Below are 17,456 nucleotides of genomic sequence, written 5' to 3'. Positions count from 1 at the left end.
TGTGTGGTAAATGGGAGGGTGTTGAAGAATACAGTGGAGCAGAAAGATCTAGGAATAATGGTGCATTGTTCCCTGAAGGTAGGAGCGCATGTGGATAGGGTGGTGAAGAAGGCCTTTAGTATGCTTGCCTATATAAATCAGAACATAGAATATAGGAGTTGGGAAGTAATGATGAAACTGTACAAAGCATTGGTGAGGCCAAATTTAAAGTACTGTGTGCAGTTCTGGTCACCGATTTATAGGAAGGATATTAAGAAGATAGAGAGAGTGCAGAGAAGATTTACAAAAATGTTGCCTGGGTTTCAGCATCTGAAATACAAGGAGAGATTGAGCAAATTAGGTCTTTATTCCTTGGAACGTAGAAGGCTGAGAGGTGTTTAAGATAATGAGAGGGATAGATAGATGTGGAAAGGCTTTCCCCATTGAGAGTAGGAGAGATGGATATGAGAGGTCATGGGTTGAGAGTTGACGGGCAAAGGTTTAGGAGTAACATGCGGGGGAACTTCTTTACTCAGAGAGTGGTTACTGTGTGGAATGGGCTTCCGGGTAAGGTGGTGGAGGCAGCGTCAATTTTGTTATTTAAGAAAGAGTTGGATGAGAATATGGATGGGAGGGGGTTAGAGGGATATGGGCAGGGTACTGGTAAGTGGGATTAGAGGAGGATACTTGGATCAGTGCGGACGAGAAGGGCCAAATTGGCCTGTTTCCATGCTGTAATTGTTATATGATTATATAAAAAGTCACCTTTAGTAATGCCCAGTGCCACTTGCAATAAGAGAAAGAGAAGCAAAAGAGAGTCTCTTCATAGTCGCTGAGTGTTCGTGGATTCACCTGCAGCCTTCGCAGCCGTACAGACCCCTGTTCACTCCACTGGCAACCCATGCTCCAGATCCAACCTCTGATAAGACTAGGAAGCCTTCATCACACGAGGCCCTTTGCAAGCTCTTCTTGTCTGTAACACCCTATCGGATCCCAGTTCCGATACCTGTTTCCCCATGTCAGACTCCAGCAGCCCACAGTGATTAGGAGATGAAAGCAGCCCAATGCCAGCTGGTAAAGGAGTTAGCCCTGCAGGAGTACATGCAGAGTTTAGAACATTCCTACCACATGTATGTCTTAAAAAGAGGATCACATTGTGGAATTTCTTTCCTTTATTAAATGGATGTTACTGTTATACAGTAGTTGAAAAATGCCATACCAGCTAGAAATAAATGCAGATCTATAAATTGAGTCAAATATTTATCTCAATTGCAACCAACAAGAAGCAAAGTTTGGTGATGGTTCTGTCATTTTCTCCATCTGCCAGACTCAATATGTTTGTATTTCTCCTAGCAATCTGGAATTAATCCAGCAACTTCTCCCAAATAAGATGGACAGATGTTATGATGAATCCAAATTTGAACCTCAAAGTAAATTCCACTATCCAACTTCAGTTTTTTAAATAAATGAATAATTACAATTTTTCATCACATCACAGGGCTGTTTCTGCTTTTACTTTTTGGAAAAACAAATAAGTTCATTTTAATCACCGTAAAATGCCACCTTTTGTAAAAATTAGCATTGTCAGAAATGTTAACTGGACTAATCCCGAGACAGGTTAGGGATGTATGCACTTGAGTTTAGAAGAGTGGCAAAAATTTATTTTGAATATAAGACCCTGAGGTTTCTTGATGGGGGTGGATGTGGTGATGGTTATTTTTCTTTCAGGTGATTCTTTTTTTTTTTTTTTTTTTTTTTTTAAATTTTTTTATTTTTCACACCATAAATCACATTAGCCATGATATACACTATTTCTTTTCACACATATACAGTGACTTTTTCTCCCCCCCCCCCTTTCCTCCCAAACCACCCCCCCACCCCCCCCTCTCATCCATTTTAGGTATACAATCTAGGTTGCATTAATCCAGTCAGACAATGTTGTCATTCAACAAAATTACACCAGAAATTCTACTGAGTCCATTCTTTTCTTTCCTTCTCCTTCTATCAACTTAGGTAATGTTTGTCCCCGGTAGGTTTTCGCTATTGTATTTAATGTAAGGCTCCTATACTTGTTCGAATATTTCAATATTATTTCTTAACCAATATGTTATTTTTTTTTCTAATGGAATACATTTATTCATTTAAATTTGGTAGTTTCTTCCTTTTAATTTGGTTATGTATTCCATTAATATTTAAAGACATATAGTTCAGCGTAGCCCTTTTATATTTTGTTTATCTTCTCTTTCCGTTTTTCCATCATTACCTTTCCTCCTTTTCCATTTCTGTTTTCTTATTTTCAACTCTTCATAAGACAACATTCCTACAACATCTAACATTTTCCTTATTCTCCTATTTCTATCTTATTTATCCCCAATCTCCCCTTCACCTCCTGAGTTGTCCTTTATCCCTTGTCGGACAACCACATCTCCCCTCTCCATTTGGATTTGCGAATCCACTCGCAAGCGTCAACTGATTGTGCAGTGACCGCTATTTCCCCCCACCCCGCCTCCCCCAGAAAAGATTTCACTTTTCATATGTCACAAAGGTCCCTCTTTTAATTCCCTCCTTATTCTCTCTATTCCATTACCTTCCCTTATTAATTCTTGTCTATACTATCTATATTTTCCTCTAAGTACAGATACATTCATGTATGCTCATTGTCTCTATTCACTCTTATACCTCTTTACCTGCATACATATCAATCGTGATCATTTTTACTCTCATTACCCGTCTTCTTCCCTCAGTCTATTTTTGTAATTGTTCTGCAAATTTTCGTGCTTCTTCTGGATCCGAGAATAGTCTGTTTTGCTGTCCTGGAATAAATATTTTCAATACCGCTGGATGCTTTAGTATAAATTTATACCCTTTCTTCCATAAAATCGCCTTTGCTGTATTGAACTCTTTTCTCTTCTTTAGGAGTTCAAAACTTATATCTGGATAAATGAAGATTTTTTGCCCTTTATACTCCAGTGGTTTGTTGCCCTCTCTTACTTTTTCCATTGTCTTCTCCAGTACCTTTTCTCTTGTAGTATATCTTAGGAATTTTACTACAATAGATCTTGGTTTTTGTTGTGGTTGTGGTTTAGAGGCCATGTGCCCTTTCTATTTCCATTTCATGCTGTAGTTCTGGACATCCTAGGGTCTTAGGGATCCACTCTTTTATAAACTCCCTCATATTCTTGCCTTCTTCATCTTCCTTAAGGCCCACTATCTTTATGTTATTTCTTCTGTTATGGTTTTCCATTGTATCTATTTTTTGAGCTAGTAGTTCTTGTGTCTCTTTAGTTTTTTTATTAGATTTCTCCAATTTCTTTTTTAAGTCTTCTACCTCCATTTCTGCTGCTACTGCCCGCTCTTCCATCTTGTCCATTTTTTTTCCCATTTCTGTTAAGGTCATATCCATTTTAATTATTTTCTCCTCTGTGTTGTTTATTCTTTTTCTTAAATCCTTAAATTCCTGTGTTTGCCATTCTTTAAATGATTCCATGTATCCTCTAATAAGAGCAAGTATATCCTTTACCTTGCCTCTCTTTTCTTCTTCTATTTCACCATACTCTTCCTCTTCTTCTTCCTCTGAGTTGACCATCTGTTGTTTCTTTGTTGCCCTTTCCTCCTCTTCTATCTTGTTTCTATTGTCTTCTGTGGTCTCTTCTTGCTGCAGGTGTTCTGCAGCTGTCGTTGCCGGCTGTGGAGATCGACTCCCCAGCTGGTCCCCCCTCCCGTCGGTGTGTTTTTTTTCATTCGCATCGCGCATGCGCGAAACTTCGCGCATGCGCGTTTGCGCACTTTTGTTCGGCTCTGCGAGCCATTTTTGTAGTCCATTATTTACCGACCTGAGGGAGCGGGTTTCTCTCTCCGCAGCGGGCCTCTTCGGACAGGTAAGGCCTTCACCTTTTTCCTCCTTTGTCTTCTCTTCCTCTCTTCTTACCGTTGCTTTCGACTTTTCTTTTTTTGTCGCCATCTTCTTTCCACCTTTATACTCACTTTTCTGTAACTTTTATTTCTGTGCCTTTGTGTTTTCTCTTGTTTTTCCCGACTTTTCTGGAGAGGGCTGGAGTTCACCGTCCGGCCACTACTCCATCACGTGACTCCTCCTTTCTTTCAGGTGATTCTTGAACTGCATTTAAAAACAAAAACGCTTTTCTATTTACAAATGAGATAAAAAGCATTTTTTTCCCCCGAGTGTTTAGAACTTTCTTCCTCAAAGGGCAGTGGAACCTGAGTGGACAGACTCTCAGAATCAGAATTGATTGTCATGAACATGTCACAAAGTTTGTTGTTTTGTGGCAGCAGCGTCGTGCAAACATTCACATAAGCCACTTTGCAAAAATAAATAACGAAAAGTCAAAGTAAGGCACGGTCTTTGAATTTGAAGGAAGCGGGGAAGAAATTGTCCTTGTGCTGCTGAGAGCTGGTCTTTAGGCTCCTATAGTAGTCTGCATGGTGGGGTGATTGAGGATAGAGGCTGTTTTCTTAAATTTAAATTTTAAATTTAGATATACAGTGCAGTACCAGGCCATTTTGGCCCAATTTTATACCCAATTAACCTACACCCCTGGTATATTGTGAGCGGTGGGAGGAAATTGGAAAAATTTTCCACGGGGAAAATCCACTTGGACAAAGTACAAACTCCTTTCAGACAGTGTGGGATTCGAAACCCAGTCCCGATCGCTGCCGTTGCACTAATTGCTATGCCAACCGTGCCGCCCTTGTCGGTGTCCTGGATCAAGTGAAGTCCGGTGCCTTTGATGTTGCAGGCCAAGTTAATAACCTTCTGGAGTTTATTCTTGTTCTGAGAGTTGGCTCCTCCATGCCAGGCAGCGATGCAACCAGCCACAATGCTTTCCAAGGTACACCTGTAGAAGTTTACAAGAGTCTTCGGTGACATACTAAATCTTCTCAAACTCTTCACAAAGTATAGCCACAGCGAGCCACCTTAAGAGGCTCCAGGATGGATTCTTGAAGATGTTGACACCAAGGAGTTTGAAGTTCTTAACCCTCTCCACTACTGAGCCCAAGAAGAGGGCAGGATCATGTTCTCCTGTCTTCCTCCTGAAGTCCTCAATCATTTCCTTGGTGTTGGTGACATTGAGTGCAAGGTTTTTGGTGTGACACCAACTCAACGAGCTGATCTTTCTCCCTCCTGTGCGCTTCCTCATTGCCGTTTTTGATTCTGCTAACAGTTGTGGTGTCATCGGCAAACTTGTACATAGCATTGGAATTGTGCCTGGCCACACAGTTGTTGTGAGTTTCTCTCACTCCTGATGCAATCAAGCACAGCACTCAGAAATCTCTTTGTTAACTCTTTATTATGTAGCAGCTAATGGGAAGAGCCCTCTCCTGCTATCACACTCATAGGGTTTCATCCATCAAAGGAATGTATCAAGTATTTACACATTCAAGCAAGTTTTACATCAGTCACAAACTCCCGTGATCTCAAAATAAAGGATACATGTAGGCACTCCTCTCTCTCCCCCCAACCCCCTCCCCAAACCCGCCAAAATCTGCGGCCCTACACCTTATCTTTGGCTTGGCTTCGCGGACGAAGATTTATGGAGGGGGTAAAAAGTCCACGTCAGCTGCAGGCTCGTTTATGGCTGACAAGTCCGATGCGGGACAGGCAGACACGGTTGCAGCGGCTGCAGGGGAAAATTGGTGGGTTGGGGTTGGGTGTTGGGTTTTTCCTCCTTTGCCTTTTGTCAGTGAGGTGGGCTCTGCGGTCTTCTTCAAAGGAGGTTGCTGCCCGCCAAACTGTGAGGCGCCAAGATGCACGGTTTGAGGCGTTATCAGCCCACTGGCAGTGGTCAATGTGGCAGGCACCAAGAGATTTCTTTAGGCAGTCCTTGTACCTTTTCTTTGGTGCACCTCTGTCACGGTGGCCAGTGGAGAGCTCGCCATATAACACGATCTTGGGAAGGCGATGGTCCTCCATTCTGGAGACGTGACCCATCCAGCGCAGCTGGATCTTCAGCAGCATGGACTCGATGCTGTCGACCTCTGCCATCTCGAGTACTTCGACGTTAGGGATGAAAGCGCTCCAATGGATGTTGAGGATGGAGCGGAGACAACGCTGGTGGAAGCGTTCTAGGAGCCGTAGGTGGTGCCGGTAGAGGTCCCATGATTCGGAGCCGAACAGGAGTGTGGGTATGACAACGGCTCTGTATACGCTTATCTTTGTGAGGTTTTTCAGTTGGTTGTTTTTCCAGACTCTTTTGTGTAGTCTTCCAAAGGCGCTATTTGCCTTGGCGAGTCTGTTGTCTGTCTCATTGTCGATCCTTGCATCTGATGAAATGGTGCAGCCTTATAATACAAGGTTAAAAACTGTTTTTAGAACAAGACAGTTTATAATTCTTCAAACTCCGCAAAACTACATCTTTCTTCTCTTTTCTCGCGTCCCAGTTGCTGCCAGTGTGAGAATGGCACAAACACGTAGCACTGCTTTAATCTTTCACCCCCCACCACATACACTGAGTCTCATAAAGCTCCCAAGGGTCTCAATATTCACTTCTATACATGGCAGTCATGGGCATACAGTGAGTAGAGCAGTGAATTACGTATGTATTCTTGTGGTGTGCCTGTGTTGATCGTGAGGAGGAGACATTGTTTCCAATTCATACTGATTTTGTGGTCTTCCGATGAGGAAGTTGAGGATACAGTTGCAGAGGTGGGTGCAGAAGCTCTGGGAATAATGCTGAGCTGTCATCTATAAAGAGCAATCATATTTGAGTTGCTCCTTTCAAGGTGATCCAGAGCTGAGTGGAGGGCCAGTGATATTGTATCCGCTGTGGAGCGATTGCGATGATGGGTGAATTATGGTGGGTCCAAACCTTTTCTTAGGTATGTGTTAATTCTGGCCATGACCAACCTCCTAAGTATTTCAAAACAGTAGATGTTAGTGCTATTGGGCAATATTCATTGAGGCAGTTCACTCTACTCTTCTTGGGTACCAGGATGATTGATGCCCTTTTGAAGTAGGTGAGAACCTCTGACTGCAGCAAAAGGAGGTTGAAAATGTCCGTGAACCCTCCGGCTAGTTGGCATAGATTCTCAATACCCTGCCAGGTACGCCGTCAGGTCCTCTTCAATGATGTTCTGACGTCGGCCTCAAAGACCGGGTCCTCAGCCTTCGAAGAGAGTCTCATAGGCACTATTGGGTTCTCCTCGAAGGGGGCATAGAAGGTGTTCAGCTCATTGGTCAGTGAAGCATGCCAGCCATCTACGGTCTTATTCCTCATTCTAAGCACTTATTGCAGTACATAAGCAGGAACGCAGAGTTGTGATTGCAGTTCGGTCAGTTGCACTTAAGGCTGGGCTGCTCCAAGGATCTGATGTATCTGATGCTCCTATTTCGTATGTCTGCACATTAATGATTTAGAAGAGTGCTCTTATGCTGGATTCAGGTGCAAGCGGTACTGTGCAACAGAGTGCATTTGGGCTATGTGGTAACTGATAAGAGAGTACTTGAATGAGCAATTTCCTTCCAACTAATTGTTAGTCCCTTTTAAAGTTTAAAATATATTGTTTAATATTAACAAAGGAAGTTTTATCTGGTGCTGCACTTGATCTATTACAGTGGAATATCTGGTTTTTTTTAAAGTTGGACCATGTTGTGTTTTCTCTTTTAACATGATGTCCAAAATAATTTTACCCAGTCTAAATCTTGTTGATGATCATTTTCAGATAAAATTGTTTCAATCGTGAAATGGGTCAAGGCACTTACCGGTAATTTGCAACTATATTCACACATCTGATGTTTTCCACCGTGCATCTAATGGTGACGTTCACCCTGCAATGTGAATTTCAGCCTGTGTGACACAAATGGAAGCTTCACAAACCACTATTTTTGCATAGAAACAAGTTCACTTACTTCATTATGATTTAAAGGACTCTGTTAATGACAGACTTGACTTGGCCACTCTGAAACTGATTGCAGATGCTCCAATTACCTTCCATTAAGTCCACAGAAAGTGCTTTGTACAGCAGTTTGCTGTCAATTTATCCATTCAATTCGAGTCCCAGTGATAACTCTAATGTAGTACTTCATTGCAGAACATTTCAAGGTAGGAATGGTAAGCCACTGAGTGAGGGTCAAGTCTCTGAAGTGGATCTTCTATTCAGAGATCACCACTATCCTTCCTCCACTCTTTTCTTACCTCTCTTAAAGAAGATGTGAAGATCCAAAAAAGGTTTGCAGAAACACTATAGGGGGGTGAGCATAGAGTCCCTCCGAGACTCTATTTATCAAAAAATAAATAAATATTTTAAAGTATGTACTTCATATTCTGTGTTTATATATAGTTTGCATGTTTTTACACCGAGGAACAAAGAGCTTGTACAATTGTATGATAATAATGAATTTGAACTTAAACTTGTGAAGCTGGAACAGTGAAGGTTGAAGCAATTTGATCAGGTGGCCTTATCTTGACCAATTTAGAGAGACTAAATAGATGGCAATTTTTTTCTCTCCGTCATCCAAGGATATTGAAGAGTCAAAGTAAGTGTAAAAGATTAATAATTAAATAGAAATCGTATTTTAGAAATACTGTTTATATGGCTTTTTAGTTATAAAATTGAAGCAGGCAATGCTTGGGAGAAAGGGAAAAGGGCAATGTTGTTTTATAACTTTTTTTTCCCTCCTGTTGCCTCACCCTCAATCTCCTCCTTCCCAATCCATAAACATTTTCAGATGGGTTTTCTTTCCATATGACAGCTTTTCTCCAAGACTTGTTCAGTCTATCAGATGACTAAAGGGCCTCCCCAAGGCTCTAGTATCCATGAGCATTATTCCATGTAGATTGAGAATGCAGGTATATTTATTTGGCTGCAAAAAATGACTTTTCTGTTCTAATTTTCTGCTTTCAAACAGTTCTGTTTTGTTTCTGTCTGCTTTGAAACCGTTTACCCATTTGCCTCTTGAATGGTATAGTAGCACAATTATTTCTCGAGCGTTGTGTTTTTACTTCAACCATGGTGTGTGCACTTTCGTGTTTTACAATTGGGCAGTTTATCAGTGTCTCGAGACTGAATAAAACTTTTCCTAAAATTAGGTTAGCTCATTGTTTTGCAATTTACTTTTTACTCTTTTTTGTGTAATAGTTCTTTTTTATTACATCTCTGTTGTTCATCCTTTTCCTTATTTAAAAGCTGGAGCCGCCGTCAACACATTGAGAAAATGTGCCCTAATTTCCTACCACCTTCTCAACCCATTGCGCCCACAGTTTATAATAAATGCATTAGGTTTTGAGATGGTTTTGTTGCATTTATCCTCTACGTTCTCACTCGATGCTCTTAAATGGTTTCCTTTCCAAATCATTCTAGATCATTAAGAAAGCACGTCGGCGCCTCTGTTTCCTCTGGAGTTTGCAGAAGTTTGTTATGACATCAGAAACCTTGGCAAATTTCCACATATGTATGGTGGAAAGTGTACTGACTGGTTGCATCATGATCTGGTATGGGGACAACAATACCCCTGGAAACAGTGGTGGATACAGCCCAGGACGTCACAGGCAAATCCCTCCACCGATGAGAACATCTACAGGGATGCTGGAGTCGGAGAGTAGCAGCAATCATCAGGGATCCACACCACTCAGCACATGCTCTGTTCTCACTGCTACCATCAGGAAAGGGTTAGAGGTGCCACAAGTCTCGCTCCACTGGGTTCAGGAACAGCTACCTATCCACCATCAAGAACTCATTTAAGAACTCTTACTTTTGCACTTTATTGTGTTTTTTTTTTTCCTTCTCTGTATACATTTCTTCATTTGTTTACATGTGTAAAGATTTTTTTTGCACAACCAATAAGTGGTAAATCTGCCTCTCCTGTATGAGATGTCATGTATGTGCTCTGACCATAACTCTATATCTGATGTCAGACACATTGTCGTGGACGTTCATTGACTATCCGTTTCTCCATACAGGTTGAAATCGCAAGGGTACAGCAACCTGACGGATCTCCTCCAGCTGGGCGGCGAGTCACAGATAGTACTCAAACTGGGCTACTTCCATGGTGATTGGCACAGGTTTGGTGGGAAGGCCCAACACCTTTCAAGGGGCACCAGGAGTGGGAGCACAAAGTTGAGTTTGTTCACAACTGAGCACAAAGGCACAGAATTTGAAAGTGGTCCATGGGTAGGTGAGAATTTAGTGGTTTATTTAAAAATAAATTCTACTTTTCATATTTTCTCAATTTAGTGTCATTAATTTTGACTCTTTCCCACAGTGGGAGCAGTGTTTTCTTCCTCTAGCATCACACTTTGCACTTTAAGAAGAGACCTAATGATTGTCGTCGTTGGTGAGTGCATTTTGAATTTCTTCTAAGGTTTTCTAAATCTGAGCAATTGAACTGTCTGATAGAATGTAGACCTTTTTAAAAGAGTTGTCAATCAAGCATGGTGACTGAAACTAATTCTGTGTGCATGTTTGGAATGCGAATTGCCTCCATTCACTGCAGTTTAAGAAGCTCCCTTTTTTGTGTGAAATTTCTGATATTCCTGTTTTCTGATTAAATTGATTTTGCTTGCTCTAAGCCCAATAACCTGACTTCAACTCTGGCTTCCATAGAGCTGTCAATGGAAACCTGGCAATGGAGTTGAAAGAAAGTTATTCCAAATGAACGGCTCAGGCCCAAAATGTGTTTTTTTTTTACTTCCTATGGATGCTGCATTATCTACTGAGGTTCTCCTGCTCATTGACTCCAACATCTCTGGATTTTCTTCTTTAACTCCACTATTGCAATGCTGATGTGTTGCACGTTCTCACAGCCATTGGCAATCGGCCCCACCGATGTGATCTCTAAATCCACTGTCTGAGGGGACACTCTGTAAATCAAGCAACACTTCCAGTTGCCTGGGTGAATGGTGCAAAATGAATGGATGCTGTAGTCTTGGGAGGGGTAAGCAATAGTATCCCCAGGAACATTGTCTATGAGGGAAGATCCCCAGTCTTCGCCACCTATGGGGATTGGTAGATGTCGGATAAGTACATTTTCTGGTTGCTTGAGATTGTATGGATTGATGAACTGACCGCTCGGGGAGTGCCAATTTTAAGCTTTCATATTGGGAGTGTACCCCCATGCCCAGACTACCTGTTCCAGGGCTGAAAGTAAAGGAGTCTTCTCTGTTTGAGCATGGGTGTCAGCTGCAAACTTTGAGTAGTGGCTGAGTTCAGCAGTCCTCTAGAATAACCCTGGGGCTAGGAAGCTGAAAATGATTGACTTCAGCTGGCATGGTATTCAAGGCAATCGAAAAGCAAAAATAAGCAGATGTTGAAAATGATTTTTTCAAACTGAAAACGCTGGAGAAACTCCGCAATCAGGCAGCATTTGTCGAGAGGGCTTCGCTCTGCTTCTCTGTCCACAGATGCTGCTTGAATCATGGAGCAGCTCCAGGATATTCTATTTTCATTGCAGTCAAGGCAAAATAAAGAGGTTGCATTTGAGGTGGCAAGAAGAATGTAAATTGAATGCTTATTCCTTTAAACAGCACTGTTTGATGGGATACTGATTATTGAGGTTGGAAGTCTCACTGCCAAAAGGATTTTGCATATTGCACTGTTGATGTCTTTTTGAGGAGAGCTTCCATGTTATCCCTATGATCAAGTCGGTTTCCTCCCTCATGACCAAAGGTGTGCTTGTGAAAGATGTGGGCAGGATAATCTCAGATTTATGGGCATGTGAGAGTGAGAATAAGTTGCAGGGAAAATAAGTGATGTGGCTGAAGGAATGGTCAGAGAGCTATCATCAACGTGGTATACGATTTCTCTATCCTTGTGCAGGTGGAATTGCAGTTTCCATCATTGCTTTCTTCTTTACTGTGAAGTTTCTTTACGAGCTCGTGGCACGGGTAATTAACTTTCTTCAGAATGACAACCGAGGAAGGCAAGGGAACCGTACCATCTACGACTACGTCCGTGGGAACTATCTGGATCCAAGGTCTTGCCTAATCACCTGGGATTGGAAGGACCCTCAAGAAGTAGGGCGCATCTTGACCTTCAGAGTACTTGTGCGTAATAATATTTTAAATTTTCCTTTCAAAGGGGCGGAAAACCTAAGTTTATTGTTTTATACTTGAGGGGTATAATTAGAGCTAGCAATGATAAATAAATAGTTTATATTACAGATGTAAATGGGGAGATCTATAATGAAAAGTGGTTATTGTGAATGAAAAAAAAACACCAAGGCATTTTAAATACAAGTATATATGCAGATGTAAAGTTTTGATGCAATATGCCTGTATAGATCAGTTGTGAATCTGGGTCTATTGAAACTGCTGCACTTTGATTTGGGCTATCTTTGAATGGTGTAAAGTGAGTTGAACTTGTAGCTGTACATCACATTGTCAGTTCTTTTCAAATTGTTTTTAAAAGTTCACATAATTAACCAAATAACATTGCACTAGAACACACATGTCAAACTCAGGCCCGCGGGCCAAATTTGGCCCATGATATAATTATATTTGGCCCGCAAGATCATATCAAATATGTATTAGAGCTGGCCCGCTGGCCGCAGCGCCAGTATAGCGCATGCACAGCTAATACTACAAATCCCAGAATGCTTTGCAAATGCATTGGCACAGGCCCGTCAGCCCGCTAATTGCCCCCACCTCCTCTCTTTACTTTCATTAGTATCTGCGACCTGTCGCCTAACTCACATGTAATAAACCCCTTACGAAAAATGGCCAAACGAAAGACAGAAAACAGGATCTTTCAAGACAGGTGGGAGGCAAACTCTGACCCCAGAGTTTGATGAACTTGCATCTAAGAAGATATGCCAAGTATCTGGTTTAGACCCAGGTGCATCAGAGTAAATCACAATGTAGCAAGCTAAGCTTGGATTAATATTTTCTTTGGTTAACTTTGGACTGTTCATAGTTGAAAGATTGGATTTTCATTGAAGCAAGTTGTTATTTTTTTGACTTGTGAAAAAAATACATTTAAAAGGAGCTTAAAGGCTATAGAGAAATATTATTTATTGAATATTTTATTTCTCATTTGTTAATGCTTCTTCTGGAAAGAGTTTAACCAAAACTATTATTAAACATTTATTGTAATAAGAAAAAGTTTAACATTACATATGTTGAAAGAAGAGAAAACATGCAGATGTTGTTGAAATTTTTCAATAAATATTTAGTTTGGCCCACGACTTAGTCCAAGTTTTTAATTTTGGCCCTCTGTGAATTTGAGTTTGACACACCTGCACTAGAAGATCCACCACAGCAGTGTGTGAATAGTTGACCTGTGTTTGCGATATCTAGAGCACTACTGCAGGACATTGAGTGCACCATCATTTATTTCCTGATCACCAACTGAACCACTGGAAGGAGCAGATTTGGCCTCAGTTTAACAATATGCATGAGGTACAATCCTTCGTCAGCGATAGCTTCTGTGTATCTTGTCGGGATTTGATTTGAATGAAGTTTTGTACTTGAGCTGCTTTCTTGAATCACTGAAGTTTGTTTAGTGAAGGCATTCCGGCTATCCTGCAAGGTAGGGGAGGTTGAGGCATTTGACCCAGCAAGAATAATGAGGTGAGATATTTCCCAGCTCAGTTGGTGTGATATTTTGGAGAGTCATTAATGCTTCCCTTTCCAGGGGAACAATGGAATCGAACCTACCACTGGTTCAGAGATGCTGACAACCAAATACCATGAAAATAGAGGGTTCAGCACTCCTTGTTTTTTTTTCTTTGCAATATATATGAATAATTTAGGCTTGAATGCAAGGGTTACAAGAAAGAAGGTTGAAATTGCGCTGACATTGACCTTGTGTTTCATTGTGAAGATGAAAACTGTAGAACCACTGGGAAGTATCGATTGCTTCGGCATATGGGCACAGAAGAGTCAAAGTCCATTTAATCCTAAGAGGTGCAAGATAGGATATTGGGGGAAGTGTAATGAAACAAAGGAAGACACAATAAATGAAAGTATATGGGAAACGTGGAGTGTAAACTCCATAAACCCTTCAAGCTAGAACAGTCCAAAAAGATCATCTTCTTCAGGTAAAAATGGCAAGTACAAGAGAGTGTACATTGGAGCTGGCCGGAGGGTTGAAGTTTAAAGGAGGTGTGCATAAGTTTTATTTTTACACAAATTGGCAAGTGCCTGGAATGTGCCGTTGGGGTGGTAGTAGTAGCAGACAAGAAAGTAGCATTTAAGAGGCTTCTGGATAGACACCCGAATTTGCAAGGAGTAGAATAATGTGTTTTGTGTTCAGCATGGACTGAATGATCTGTTCCTTTCTGGTAAAAGAAAGAAATACTACATGTGCGACTAAATTAAAACTGCGAGGTGCAGTTAACCGTCTCGAAATATATTCCCAAGTCACTCTGTTGTCGGTAATACAATATCGATGGAAATTCTGACAGAGCACAATGCAGCATGTCAGCTATGTAGCATGTTTGCAGAATGAATTACAAAGCAAATAATTTTGCTCAAAGACCTTGCATCTGGCCAAAATACCCATCAGATGGTGTCGAAGCTTCGATTTAATTGCACGTCAATGCACTCCCCAAGAAGGCACTGACCAAAAACTGAACTATTCAATGTGGGTGAAGCAAAAGTGAAAATGCAGTCTGGATTCTCTCTTTCTTTTTAAATCTTGTGGAGTTTTCACAGTGGTCGAACTGGGAGCTCATGCTCTTAACAACCTAAATGAGGTGCAGCAAGAGTGATTAAAAGGCAGAAAGCATTCCCTTACATCATTTAAATCTGAAAACTATTTCACTTAATTATGGAAGTGGTAGTTTGATTAAATGCAGGCGGTGAATGGTGTTCAAAATACAAATAATCACTCTGCCACAGAATGCATAATTGGCACAAGCTTCAATTTTTTTCCCACGAGCACGGGTTTTAGAATGATGTTCTCAACAATGGGAGGAACAGATCATCTCTCCACTGTCTCCCATCTGAGAACATTGAACCAAGTGTACATTGCTTTACTCAGGGTAAGCTTGTAATTGAACTTGTGATCTTTTTCACAAGCTGCGATCAGTACACAACCAAGGTACACTTTAAAAGAGGATTTTTTATTTATTTAAAAAAATTAAACTGTACGAGAAAGTCTTTGAAACTTTGATAAGGACACGAATTGCATCTTCATTATTAAAATGGATGATTTGTTGAGGTTTCTGAAATTAAAATTGTTTTAATCTTTGTAATCCCTTTTAAGTTGTATCAAATATAACTAATATTACTTATTTCTTGTTTTGCTTTATCTTTTTGCCATCAATAGGAAGTACAAATAGTATTATTATAATATTTACTGGAGAAAATATTTTTTTCTTATTTCCCCGTATAGTTGTTCTATAAGAATGGGCAGCCATTCCCTGCGCATCGCCCAGTGGGTTTACGGATTCATATCTCGCACATGGAACTTGGGTTAGATGTTCCTATTACACAAGAAGTGCTTCAGGCACAGGACAATAATGTAGTGAAGGTGAGCTTCACAGTGAGGAAGGCAGGAAGGTACGAAGTCATTGTCAAACTCGGAGGACTGAATGTTGCCTACAGCCCATACTACAAAACATTTCAACCTGGTAGGTGTAAATGTGTGTCTGTTTTTGTTAGGGGTTAGATTTACCTATTCGTTTTGTCTCTGTTGGTCTGACACCCTTCAGTTCAAGATTACAGTGAAGAGGTTCATTTTGCAAATTGATCTAGCAAGTCAACCCATGCACAAATACAGCAAATAAAACATAATACCAAGTCCAGAATTACAGTTAGAATGGAGCAAGGGCCACATAATTTTAGTCGTGCGAGGTTCATTCAGGAATCTGATAACAGTGGAAAAGAAACCATCCTTGAATTTCTGGTGTGTGTGAATCTTCCTGGCGGTAGGAGGGAGAACAGAGTATAACTGGATGAGAGGAGTCCTTCAATGTGTTCACTGCTGTTCTGAGGCAACCGCAAATATTGATGGAGTCGATGGAGAGAAGATTGGTTTATGTGGTGGCCTGAGCTGTGTTCGACACTGCAATTTCTTGTCATCTTAGATAGCAGTTCCTGTTCTGCACAACAATGCACCCTAACAGAATGCTTTTGATGGTACCTCTGTAAAAGTTGAGGGATATGGGACGTGCTGAATTTCCTCGAGTATTTAAGGAAGTGTGTTTTCTTGGATCAGAACTGGTTGTTGGAGATATTTATCCTTAAGAACTATGCTGTCTACTACCTCCACCACAGCACCATTGATGTGCATGGGGAAATATGCCCCAGTACCCTTCTAGAAGTCGACTACCAGCTCCTTATTCTTTTTGACATTGAAGGAGAGGTTGTTGGCTTGGTTACAAGACTCTTCATCTCCTTTCTATATTGCTTTGCATCATTGTTCAAAATCAGGCCTAAAATGGTGGCACCATCAATGAATATGCACGAGACTCCAGCATCTGCAAATTTTCTTGTTTGCCTCCTGGTAGCCTGACATGGGTGTCCTTCATGCCAGATGTTCCTGGGCTGAGTGGAGGGCACAGAGATGGCATGTGCTGTGCAGCTATTGTTGTGTTGGGTGAATTGAAGTGGATCAGGACAAGCTGAAGTTAATGTCAACCTTGACCAGCCTCTGGAAGCACTTCATGATAATGCAAGACCGAGCCACCCAGCGGTGATCAATAACAGAAACACTAAAACTGCAGATATTGAAATCTTGAGTGAACAAAAAGAAGATGGAGGGACTCAGTGGGTCAGGCAGCATCTGTGGATAGAATGGCCATTCAATGTTTTGTTTGAGCCCTTTGTCGAGACTGAAGTAATTAAGCCCCAATTCTTGGGTTTTTCTTTAACATAGTGGTCTTCTTTAAGACCGTAAGAACTTATGCCTGTAGCAGGGAGAGACTGAAGATATCTGTGTATACTCCCACCAGATACCTGTACAGGATCTCAACATGTAAGGTCTTTGCAAAGGTCCTCCTTGGTATATAAGATGAGATAATATATTGGATTAGGCATTAGAAGTCAGAGAATAGTAGTAAAGGATTAGTTTTCTGACTGGAGGCCTGTGACTAGTGGTGTGCCTCCAGGATCAGTGCTGGGTCCATTGTTGTTTGACATCTATATCAATAGACTAAATAATGATCAGCAAGTTTGCAGGTTAGGGGTTTTTGTGAACAGCGAGGAAGTCTCTCAAAGCATGTAGTGGGATCTGGACCAGCTAGAAAAATGGGTTGTCAAATGGCTGATTGAATTTAATGCAGAGAAATGTGAGGTGGTGTACTTTGGAAGGATGAAGCGGGGTAGGATGTGCACTGTAAATCGTAGGAAACTGCAGAGTGCGGCAGAATATCAATCTGCGAATACAGATACACAATTCTTTGAAAGTAGTGTAACAGGTAGATTGTGTTCTCAAGAGACCTTTTGGCATATTGGCCTTCATAAATCAAAGTACTGAGTACAGGATTGTTGTGTTGAAGTTGTATAAGTCATTGGCGAGTCTAAATTTGGAGTATTGTGTGCAGTTTTAATCACATAACTACAGAAAATTACATAACT

General features: G+C 41.0%; 1 protein-coding gene across 2 annotated transcripts in view; it reads left to right on the top strand.

Moving 5' to 3' along the window:
- The window catches only part of arel1 (apoptosis resistant E3 ubiquitin protein ligase 1), a 104,235-nt gene that overhangs the window by 17,994 nt on the left and 68,785 nt on the right, over nt 1-17,456 (top strand). For both annotated transcript variants that reach the window (XM_069916103.1, XM_069916104.1), the window contains exons 3-6: nt 9,897-10,107; nt 10,199-10,270; nt 11,752-11,978; nt 15,271-15,508. In XM_069916103.1, coding sequence (XP_069772204.1) covers nt 10,104-10,107; nt 10,199-10,270; nt 11,752-11,978; nt 15,271-15,508 — 541 coding nt within the window. In that variant the 5' untranslated portion in view covers nt 9,897-10,103. The remainder of the gene's footprint in view (nt 1-9,896; nt 10,108-10,198; nt 10,271-11,751; nt 11,979-15,270; nt 15,509-17,456) is intronic.

This window comes from Narcine bancroftii, chromosome 2, assembly GCF_036971445.1.
Source record: "Narcine bancroftii isolate sNarBan1 chromosome 2, sNarBan1.hap1, whole genome shotgun sequence".
Lineage (NCBI taxonomy): Eukaryota > Metazoa > Chordata > Chondrichthyes > Torpediniformes > Narcinidae > Narcine > Narcine bancroftii.
Note: the sequence above shows the minus strand (reverse complement) of the source record. Positions and strands in the feature narration are given on the sequence as shown.